The 12,434-nt window shown below is 42.0% G+C and overlaps 1 protein-coding gene across 1 annotated transcript in view; it reads right to left on the bottom strand.

Annotated features, from left to right (window-relative positions):
• The window catches only part of LOC109897210 (pituitary adenylate cyclase-activating polypeptide type I receptor-like), a 52,292-nt gene that overhangs the window by 26,209 nt on the left and 13,649 nt on the right, over positions 1–12,434 (bottom strand). Inside the window, exon 3 of the mRNA XM_031834967.1 lies at positions 3,267–3,371. Within this exon, the coding sequence (XP_031690827.1) occupies positions 3,267–3,371 (105 nt within the window). The remainder of the gene's footprint in view (positions 1–3,266; positions 3,372–12,434) is intronic.

The raw sequence follows: 12,434 nt of genomic DNA, 5'->3' as shown, positions 1-12,434 counted from the left end.
CTGTGCTACAAGCCCAGCTTCAGACGCAATCGTTAAGGCAAGGGTAATTTCAGTGTAGGAAAGGATGAAACAGCGTCTGTGCCACCAGTAAGTACAGATAGTAGTATAAATCCCCTGGCACAGTCCCCGCAGCCGGACAACTTTCTCACGGTTTCTGGAAGGAAATGCTGTAGGAACGCTCAACCGGTGTCGCTCATTCAGTCGACAGAAACTTTCAACCGGTTTTCCCCATTAAGCAGCGAGTCGGAGTCAGAGGCCGAGTCTTCTCTGGTCTCTACTCCTCCCGTTACGGGGTCTGAGATGCCGAAGCTTCCCACCATTAGCTCCGACAAATTGAAAACTCTAGTCATTGGCGACTCCATTACCCGCAGTATTAGACTTAAAACCAATCATCCAGCGATCATACACTGTTTACCAGGGGGCAGGGCTACCGACGTTAAGGCTAATCTTTTTATTTTTCCAGGTAGGCTAGTTGAGAACAAGTTCTCATTTGCAACTGCGACCTGGCCAAGATAAAGCATAGCAGTGTGAGCATACAACAAAGAGTTACACATGGAGTAAACAATTAACAAGTCAATAACACAGTAGAAAACAAAGGGGGGGTCTATATACAATGTGTGCAAAAGGCATGAGGAGGTAGGCAAATAATTACAATTTTGCAGATTAACACTGGAGTGATAAAAGATCAGATGGTCATGTACAGGTAGAGATATTGGTGTGCAGAAGAGCAGAAAAGTAAATAAATAAAAACAGTATGGGGATGAGGTAGGTGAAAAGGGTGGGCTATTTACCAATAGACTATGTACAGCTGCAGCGATCGGTTAGCTGCTCAGATAGCTGATGTTTGAAGTTGGTGAGGGAGATAAAAGTCTCCAACTTCAGCGATTTTTGCAATTCGTTCCAGTCACAGGCAGCAGAGTACTGGAACGAAAGGCGGCCAAATGAGGTGTTGGCTTTAGGGATGATCAGTGAGATACACCTGCTGGAGCGCGTGCTACGGATGGGTGTTGCCATCGTGACCAGTGAGCTGAGATAAGGCGGAGCTTTACCTAGCATAGACTTGTAGATGACCTGGAGCCAGTGGGTCTGGCGACGAATATGTAGCGAGGGCCAGCCGACTAGAGCATACAAGTCGCAGTGGTGGGTGGTATAAGGTGCTTTAGTGACAAAACGGATGGCAATCTGAAGATGGTGCTGGCTAAAGCTAAAACTGGCGAGTGTAGAGAGTATAGAGATATTGTTATCCACGTCGGCACCAACGATGTTAGGATGAAACAGTCAGAGATCACCAAGCGCAACATAGCTTCTGGGTGTAAATCAGCTAGAAAGATGTGTCGGCATCGAGTAATTGTCTCTGGCCCCCTCCCAGTTAGGGGGAGTGATGAGCTCTACAGCAGAGTCTCACAACTCAATCGCTGGTTGAAAACTGATTTCTGCCCCTCCCAAAAGATAGAATTGGCCCTCTTTCTGGGACTCACCCACAAACAGAACCAACGTCACGTCACCTGAGTGGGTTGATTCACTGATGTGGTCATCCTGTCTGGGTTGGCGCCCCCCCTTGGGTTGTGCCATGGTGGAGATCTTTGTGGGCTATACTCAGCCTTGTCTTAGGATGGTAAGTTGGTGGTTGAAGATATCCCTCTAGTGGTGTGGGGGCTGTGCTTTGGCAAAGTGGGTGGGGTTATAACCTTCCTGTTTGGCCCTGTCTGGGGGTGTCTTCGGATGGGGCCACCGTGCTTCTACACCTGCATTGCTTGCTGTTTGGGGTTTTAGGCTGGGTTTCTGTACAGCACTTTGAGATATCAGCTGATGTACGAAGGGCTATATAAATAAATTTGATTTGATTAGATTTGAACCCAGAAGCCAGCCGCACCAATGTGTCGGAGGAAACACAGAGTCTCTGGTGCACCTGGCAACCTTGGTTAGCGCGCACTGCACCCGGCCGCCACAGGAGTCGCTGGTGCGCGATGAGACAAGGATATCCCTCCCGGTCGCGGCCGGTTACGACAGAGCCTGGGCGCGAGTCTCTGTTGGCACAGCTGGCGCTGCAGTACAGCACCCTTAACCACTGCGCCACCCGGGAGACTATATACTGTATTTTATACCATCTTTTGCATCTTGCCTATGTCGCTCTGTCATTGATCATTCACATATTTATATTCATATATTCTTATTCCAATCCTTCACTTAGATTTGTGTGTATTAGGTAGTTGTTGTGGAATTGTTAGATTACTTGTTAGATATTGCTGCACTGTCGGAACTAGAAGCACAAGCATTTCGCAACACCCACAATAACATCTGCTAACCATGTGTATGTAACCAATCAAATTTGATTTGATCATTTTCCATTGAATTTAACGGCAAAAGTAATTTTTATGTGCAATATGTTATCACGCACAGTCTTTCAACCGCAAAAAGTCAGCTTGATGGAAACACCACTATGGAAAGCGGAGACTCTCACAAACATGATGGTGTTCTCCATTTTTCTCTACAACCCCTCTACAACCCCCACAAGTGTCACGGGACTCGTCTGACGGTAACCCGTACAAACCAATGGAAGTATGGAGGTAGTTTTGTGCCAAAGGAGCATAAAGAAATGCTCAGGCGGTTAACCTATACGAGTTTGGGTATGCGCCCGTCAAACTGAATCATGCAGAAGCCTTTATTCGCCAACTGATTCATATCTTTAGTGTTTGCGTGCGCTATTAATGACCCAACTAATAGCAATAGTAGAAGCTCTCACCTATATCTTTCAATATACATCAGTGGATTGATCAGGAAACACACACATACTGACATCCTTCCTTACACCTCTACAGAAGCTACATTGGTTCTGCTTATATAAACTTCTCCCCACTTTTTATGTTTACCTTTATTTAACTAGGCAAGTCAGTTAAGAACAAATTCTTATTTTCAATGACAGCCTATGAACAGTGGGTTAACTGCCTGTTCAGGGGGTTTGAACTTGCAACCTTCCGGTTACTAGTCCACCGCTCTAACCACTAGGCTACCCTGCCGCCCCACACTGTGATGTGTGTGTTAAGGCCAGGTTTAAAGGTCAATCAATCCATCTATGAAAAGTATTGATAAAGTTATTTTTTACATCAGCAGTTGTCACACAATGCATATGCCATTACCCAGCCTATAGACCCTAAAGGGGAAGCAGAAGCAGATGCATATTGTCTAGGAAAAACTGCTCAGGGACAAATCGCTCAAAGGTCAAAGGAGAGTGCCAAAGTTAAAGGTGAAAGGTTGGACATCGTTACCTTTGTTGGCGAAGAGCTGGGAGATGTCTGAGCAAGACACATTGACAATCTGGCCCACATCAGCCCGGTACCAGCACCTGACCTCATCCCACTCCGTACGACACCCTGAGAAATGCACACAGAGGCAAGCATGCACACACACACGCACCCACACAGAAAGAATGGATGTTAGCACCTCACTTCATCCCACTCAATACGACACCCTGAGAGACACACACACATGCATGCATGCACGCACGCATAACACACACACAGGAGGAAGGAGGAAAGGATATGAACACAGTTTGTTACTGGATACCACGAAATTGGGGAGAAAAGGGGGTAAAATAAATAAATAAATAAAAAAGGCTTCTGAGGTTTGTAATTTCCACTTCTAAATTTCAGACTTGATTTTCTCTTACGAAAAATGTATCCATTCAATCATTCACATAATTATTCACATATCCTGGTGATGGAAGATTATTTTCTTGCTGTAGCAAACTGGCTCAAATGATATTATATATATATATATATATATATATATATATATATATATATATATATATATATATATATATATATATATATATATATATATCCTATATATGTACACTCAGCTTATTTACCAATCTAATTCCACCACTCTCTCAAACCAGATCAGGTGCACTGTAAACCCCAACGTGCTGATAAAACCTGTTGCACTTAATATATAGTAGTTACTTAAAGTGATTTTGTACTCATTACTCTAACCTATAGAGTCACTGTGACCCTGTAGGTGGTTCAGATTTGAGTTCAACTCAACGTTTTTCAGAAAGTCTACAGATGTTGTATTCCGCGAATCTGACTAATAACATTTGATTTGATGCACATCTCTCTCTCTCTCTGTCTCTGTCTCTCTCTCTCTCTTCTGTCTCAAGCATATGGGTCTTTCTATAAACTAGGATACCAGTGAGGATTTCCTACACTGGACAACTTGTAACAGCTGTTGATAAGTCATTGATAATAATCTGCCAATTTGTTCACGTCATTACATTAAAATATAAGGGGGAATCATAACTATATTCAATAAAATTCACCAATTCATAAGTTCTCCAGCTCCCTTATAATTATTTGTGATTATATTTTTTTATCCGTTTTTGCAAGAGACGTGGCCACTTTCATTTGTTTCCCACCGCTTCAATTGAAGGGGGTTGTGCTACTCTGCTGCAGTAAAACCATGTGTGGTTATTATGAGGACGATAACGTCTAATGTTGGCTTCAACTTGGCTTTCCAAACAAATCCTTCCATTGAAAAAGGAACCTGGTTTTTGGTCACTTTCTCATAATAAAAACAACGATGGTGAGATTAATGATACAGCTATTCATGTCTTTATTATGTGTGCCTGTGTTGGCCAAATACTGTAGATTACAGAAATATCTCCATGCATGCATCCAATCTATGTATTTAGTCAGGCAATATCCACATTATTTGCACATATTTTAGAATGTAAAAATAATTTCAACATCAAGGCTTAAAAAATGCATTATTCTTAAAGTGGTGAAGTGGTACACTTCATGCAGGCTTTTTGGGGAGGTGGGTTCTACAGTATATTAGGCCCTATATGTACAATTATATAAATTATACAATTGTATTACATTGAGGTCCTTGATAATTACAATTAAGTGCTTGAAAAAGTCCCTGAAAGTCCTTGAATTTGACTTGCCAATGTCTGTATGAACCCTGCTTAAAGGATGTATAATCCTAGGTCTATGTTGTTGTACAGGTGGAGCTATGGGCTACTTTGCATATATTCACTTTTATTTCTTTAAGTACACATGAAGAACTGCATTTAAAAACGTTTTTTTTTTTTCAAACCATTTTGAAATGTTTATCCCAATGTCACACATTGGCCCCATTTATGTATAGAAAGACCCATATGCACACATGATATTAGTGTTCTGTTATTAAAAGGGACTTTGTGTCTCATGGCCAGGAGTTGGTTATGATTACACACTGTCCTTACTTTCCCTGTTCCTCCAGTCCCACTGTGATCTACATTCTGATCTACATCCTGACGGGTTGCATCACCACCTGGTATGGAAACTGCTCGGCCTCAGACCGCAAGGCACTATAGAGCGTAGTGCGTATGGCCCAGTAAATTGCTGGGGACAAGCTTCCTGCCATCCAGGACCTCTATACCAGGTGGTGTCAGAGGAAGGCCCTAAAAAATTGTCCAATTCCAACCACTCTCTGCTACGGCAAGTGGTACCGGAGTACCAAGTCTAGGTCCAAAAGGCTTCTTATTAACAGCTTCTACCCCCAAGCCATAAGACTCCTGAACAGCTAATCAAAGGGCTACCCAGACCCCTCTTCTACGCTGCTGCTACTCTGTTTATTATCTATCCATGGTCACTTTTACTCTGCCTGCATGTGCATATTACCTCAATTACCTCGACTAACCGGTGCCCCCGCATATTGACTCTGTAGTGGTACCCCCTGTATATAGCCTCCCTATTGCTATTGTTATTTTACTGCTTTTTGTTATTTTAAATGTTTTTTTGCTTATCTATTTTTTACTTAACTGTGTGCACCTGCATTGTAAACTTTCTTTTAATAATAGGCTAGGTTGTAGCAACCTCATGATGAGTTCAGGGAAAATTTGAGCATCATGTAGTAGCCTAAACCTGTCGATGTTACATTAAGCTGGGTGAATATAATATGAATGACAGTACGCTGTAATAGAAATAAGGTCATGTTCATAAAATAAAGTATCATCCTCCCTCACCTTAAACAGCACGGACCGCCATTGGTGCGTATGTAGTGTATGTGAATGTGTGTGGGTTTTGTGTGGGAGTGTCAATGTGGTGTGCATGAGTGAGTGTTTATATGGTGTATATATACAGTGCATTCGGAAAGTATTCAGACCCCTTGACATTTTGTTAGGTTACAGCCTTCTTCTAAAATTGCTAAAAGTTTTTTTTCCATCAATCTACACACAATGCCCCATAATTACAAAGCAAAAATTGTTTTTTTAGGTACCCTTCCCCAGATCTATGCCTTGACAAAATCCTGTCTCGGAGCTCTATGGACAATTCCTAAAAACCTAAACAATCACACAGAATTACAGATACACAGGATGGGTCATATATTGATTACTAATTATGTCATGAAAGAAAACGTCCCTCGCGGAAGGAACAGATATGACGCTGGTTACACAAAGAAAGGGGGTTGGGGGGTTTGAATGAAAGCGCGGGATGACTGAGGAACAAAGGATTTGGACTCTGTACAGACCTTGTAAAGCTATGCTATCGTAAATACAGAATCTTATGCATTCTAAATAACCGCCCAATTGGAAAAGGAAAATGCAAGAAATATTTACTCTGAGCTGCGCTTCAATAGGTTGGTCGTAGATGGAAGGCCATCTTTGTCCCCATGTGCAGTTGCAAACCGTAGTCTGTTTGTTTTAATGGCGGTTTTGGAGCAGTGGCTTCTTCCTTGCTGAGTGGCCTTTTAGGTTATGTCGATATCGGACTCGTGTTACTGTGGATATACAGTGGGGCAAAAAAGTATTTAGTCAGCCACCAATTGTGCAAGTTCTCCCACTTAAAAAGTTGAGATAGGCCTGTAATTTTCATCATAGGTACACTTCAACTATGACAGACAAAATGAGAAAAATAATCCAGAAAATCACATTGTAGGATTTTTAATGAATTTATTTGAAAATTATGGTGGAAAATAAGTATTGGGTCACCTACAAACAAGCAAGATTTCTGGCTCTCGCAGACCTGTAACTTCTTCTTTAAGAGGTTCCTCTGTCCTCCACTCGTTACCTGTATTAATGGCACCTGTTTGAACTTGTTATCTGTATAAAAGACACCTGTCCACAACCTCAAACACTCCAAACTCCACTATGGCCAAGACCAAAGAGCTGTCAAAGGACACCAGAAACAAAATGAGTGTGAGGTTATTTTCATGCCACCACACTCTGAGGGCCCTAACCTCCTCCCTGTTGTTGGTAATCAAGCCTACCACTGTAGTGTCGTCTGCAAACTTGATGATTGAGTTGGAGGCGTGCATGGCCACACAGTCGTGGGTGAACAGGGAGTACAGGAGATGGCTGAGAACGCACCCTTGTGGGGCCCCAGTGTTGAGGATCAGCGGGGTGGAGATGTTGTTACCCGTCAGGAAGTCCAGGACTCAGTTGCACAGGGCGGGGTCTAGACCCGAGCTTAATGACGAGTTTGGAGGGTACTATGGTGTTAAATGCTGAGCTGTAGTCGATGAACAGCATTCTCACATAGGTCTTGTCCAGATAGTTCAGGGCAGTGTGCAGTGTGATTGGGTCGTCTGTGGACCTGTTGGGGCGGTAAGCAAATTGGAGTGGGTCTAGGGTGTCAGGTAGGGTGGAGGTGATATGGTCCTTGACTTGTCTCTCAAAGCACTTCATGATGACAGAAGTGAGTGCTATGGGGTGGTAGTCATTTAGCTCAGTTACCTTTGCCTTCTTGGGAACAGGAACAATCTTGAAGCATGTGGGGACAGCAGACTGGGATAAGGATTGATTGAATATGTCCATAAACACACCAGCCAGCTGGTCTGCACATGCTCTGAGGACGTGGCTGGGGATGCCTTCTGGGCCTGCAGCCTTGCGAGGGTTGACACGTTTAAATGTTTTGCTCACCTCGGCTGCAGTGAAGGAGACCCGGCAGGTTTTGGTAGCGGGCCATATCAGTGGTACTGTAGTGTCTTCAAAGCGAGCAAAGAAGTTGTTTAGTCTGTCTGGGAGCAAGACATCCTGGTCCGCAATGGAGCTGGTTTTCCTTCTATAGTCCGTGATTGTGTCATGTTCTGACCTTTATTTCCTTTGTTTTGTATTTATTTAGTATGGTCAGGGCGTGAGTTGGGTGGGCAGTCTATGTTTGTTTTTCTATGATTTGGGTATTTCTATGTTTCGGCCTAGTATGGTTCTCAATCAGAGGCAGGTGTCATTAGTTGTCTCTGATTGAGAATCATACTTAGGTAGCGTGGGTAGCACTGTTTGTTTGTGGGTGATTGTCTATGTTGTAGCTTCACGGTCGTCATTTGTTTATTGTTTTGTATACAGTGTCAGTACTTTCGGTATTAAAGATTTACCATGGACACTTACGACGCCGCATTTTGGTCCAATCCTTCTCGCCTCTCCTCTTCAGATGAAGAGGAGGACGACCGTGACAGATTGACTGTAGATCCTGCCACATACCTCTCGTGTCTGAGCCGTTGAATTACAACTCTACTTTGTCTCTATACAGACGCTTAACACAGCTAATAGAACTAATGCGTTAGTAAACCCGCTACAATCATGCAGTACAGTGTACAGTCAGTAAGCAATTTAGCAGTTAATTAGTAAAACCCAAAACATACCTTGACTTGGAAGAGTTCCAGTGTTGGATAGTCATAACCAGCTAGCTAACATAGCATCCCTCGGTTTGTGCTGGCTGTTTGTGTAAACTAGACTAGCTACCTGCATTCGCTAGCAAAGTAAGTGAAAGTGGAAAAAATCTCTCTGTGTTTCTCTCTCTCTCTCTTGCATCTCCTTCATGTTTGAAGAAATGAATTTGTCAAAACTGTTCAACTATAATCTTGCTCTCGCTTTGAGTAAACTACTCACCACATTTTATGCATTTATGCATTGCAGTGCTAGCTAGCTGTAGGTTATGCATTCAGTATTAGACTCATTCTATGATCCTTTGATTGGGTGGACAACATGTCAGTTCATGATGCAAGTGCTCTGATAGGTTGGAGAACATCCTCCGGAAGTTGTCATAATTACTGTGTACTGTAAGTCTATGGAAGGGGGTGAGAACCACGAGCGTCCTAGGTTTTGTATTGAAGTCAAAAACACCCAGAGGAGGACAAAGTTAGCTGACCTCCGACAGAATGCTGTCAAGGCTACTGTAGACCTTCATTGCAAAACAGGGTGTATAAACTCAACATGTAAAGTGTTGGTCCCATGTTTCATGAGCAGAAATAAAAGATCCCAGAAATGTTCCATACGCACAAAAAGCTTATTTCTCTAAAACGTTATGGACAAATTTGTTTACATCCCTGTTAGTGAGCATTTCTCCTTTGCCAAGACAATCCATCCATCTGACAAATGTGGCATATCAAGAAGCAGATTAAATAGCAAGATCATTACACAGTAGCACCTTGTGCTGGGCACAATAAAAGGCCACTCTAAAATGTTCATATTTTGTCACACAACACAATGCAACAGATGTTGAGGGAGCATGCAATTGGCATTCTGACTGCAGGAATGTCCACCAGAGCTTTTGCCAGATAATTTAATGTGATTTTCTCTACCATAAGCTGCCTCTAACGTCATTTTAGAGAACTTGGGAGTACGTTCAACCAGCCTCACAACCGCAGATCACATGTAACCACACCAGCCCAGGACCTCCACATCCAGCTTCCTCAATTGTGGGATGGTCGGAGACCAGCCACCCGGACAGGTGGTGAAACTCATTCTGATTGGCTGGGCCTGGCTCCCCAGTGGGTGGGTCTGGCTCCCCAGTGGGTGGGTCTATGCCCTCCCAGGCCCACCCATGGCTGCGCCCCTGCCCAGTCATGTGAAATCCCTAGATTAGGGCTAATTTATTTTAATTGACTGATTTCCTGATATGAACTGTAACTCAGTAAAATTGTTTCAATTGTTGCATGTTGTGTTTATATTATTGATCAGTATATTTGTATCTAAATAATGGTTGAGCACTCCTTCACACACACTGTAGAAGGCTTACACCAAGGTTTCCCAAATTCAGTCCTCTGAACCCCATTTTGGTTTTTGACCTAGCACTACAAAGCTGATCTTTTTTTTGTGTGTGTGTTAGGGCAAAAAAACAACTCAGTCCTTGGGGTTCCGTAGGCCGAGTTTGGCTTAGCCTGAAATAAATATATTTCACCATGCGCCTCCAAACAAGAAAAGAAACACAGTAAAAGTCACAAAATGAAAATTTTGGAGTTTGTCTGTTTTGTGTGTGAACTGTGAACTGCCCTCTATTTGACTGAATCATTTTTTATTTTAACGCACCAATCTATGTTGATGGAACTCAATGTTATCATCTTTCATCCCTACTCTAGAGGAGATATGGGCGCACTTAGGATGCCCATAGACACACACACACACCTGGATGAGGGGATATGGGCACATTTAGGATGCCCACAGACACACACACACCTGGATGAGGGGATATGGGGGCACTTAGGAGGCCCAGGACCAGTAGGAGCTCAGGCCCTTGGGCGTCTGTAATGGTGTCAGCCAGGATGAAGACACACACACAGTAAACTGTCGTCAGCACTTCAGAATTTCTCACCTACCCCAGTTATAACTAACCCGATTCAGCTTATAAACTAACTAATTATTAGAATCAGGTGCGGTAGATTAGGGTTGGACTGAAAATCTACAGGATGGTAGGACTCCAAGAACAGGGTTGAAGAGCCCTGACAGACAAACAGACTCCTACCTCACAGATAAGCTACCTTTCATGTTCACCTTTTCCAAGGCGGCTGTCAAAGGAAACTGGAGGAATTTGATGACCCTTAGACGTTATCATATGTCTCACAAAGCTCTCTATAAAAATTGATTATTTTGAAACACAAACGGGTCACTATAGAGAAACAGACTTACAAAAAATTGAATTTAACTCTTAAATGTAATATAATGTAATTGAAAATGTAATCTACCTAATTTCCAAAAGTAATTATTTAAACAATAACTAGTAATGCTAGTTATTAGTAATAGTCCAAGAAAGGTTAACATCTCACCTTTCTGGTAAAATTAGTTGTAAATTGCAGAGGGGTAGTCACATTTGAGGACACAAGCTCAAGTACACAGTACTCAAGTACACGTATTATTATTGAAGTGACATTTTTGTCTAAATATAGTATTTATAAAATTACTAAGTATAAGATTTCACCTTCCTTATAATTGTAAAATACATATTTGTTTATTTATTGTTAGAGAAAATGTGCATATTTTCTAAACGTCTCTCTTGATCAAAACTTCTGCCCCGATTGCTGTGAATGTCTCACAGAGCTCTAGCTTGGCTTCCTGAAATCTCATTAATCTTGTCCGTCTTTAACAAAGAGAAAGTGTTGTTTTGTTTAAAATCTGTGAAATATTTTAAATTACTGGCTATAAATCAATCTGTATATGTGCTACAGTAACAAAACCACTCTCTCCTGCTGCATTATGATGTATGGATTCCAGGCATATTTGCTTTTAGTGGCTGTGATATAAGGTTCAGCCATGAGTTGATGGACAGTCGGAAGAGCGAATTAAATGATAAGATTGACATCCCAGCTTCAAGTGGTGTCAGATTTCATATCCTGCTTCACACAGGTAACAGACCAGGGTTGGGTAGGTTACTTTCTAAATGTAATCCGTTATAGTTACTAGTTACCTGTCTAGTTACCGTTTTTTTATTAGTAACGTAACTTTTGGATTACCCAAACTCAGTAATGTAATCTGATTACATTCAGTTACTTTTAGATTACTTTCCCCTTAAGAGACAGTAGAAGAACACAAACATGTATGTTACCAATTGAGCGACATCTATTGCAGGATAAATCAATATCAAAATTGACATATGGATGCTAAGTTTTACTTCAATGGTTGGTTATGTAGGCTTCTTCTCACTCATCGCTTTCAACTACATATAATAATACATTGCAGCTGTTTAAAGGGAAAATACACAGATGAGACAATAACAAAACAACCACCCCGCCTCTGTTTTGGTAAAAAGCTGAGGGATGGGCCTGGATAAATGTAACCACTCTCAGATTACAGTTTTTCACAATCGCTTACACACTAAAAGTGGTACTTGAGGCACACTCAGTGAAACCATTTACTCATGTCCTGATCTTCAAACCAAGTCTGCAAAACTGCAAGCACATTATCTGCTTTACACTCAGTTTGCAATTGTAAAACACACTTTTGCAAAACACTAAACACAGTTCTCTACATTAGACACATCATTCAAAACTAACAGGTCTTGTGTTTCGTTTGGAAAACACTGCCATTCCAAATGCCACACTCATTTACAGATTACCTACCCCAGTGCTGACGTGTGACAACACCTAGCTAATTTCTTCACTTAGAAATCAGAGCTTGAGCACTATAAATAGGCAACAATGGAAGCCAATTTTGGAGAGAGAGTTAGAGGAAGAGGAGT

Source organism: Oncorhynchus kisutch, linkage group LG10, assembly GCF_002021735.2.
Source record: "Oncorhynchus kisutch isolate 150728-3 linkage group LG10, Okis_V2, whole genome shotgun sequence".
Classification (NCBI taxonomy): domain Eukaryota; kingdom Metazoa; phylum Chordata; class Actinopteri; order Salmoniformes; family Salmonidae; genus Oncorhynchus; species Oncorhynchus kisutch.
Note: the sequence above shows the minus strand (reverse complement) of the source record. Positions and strands in the feature narration are given on the sequence as shown.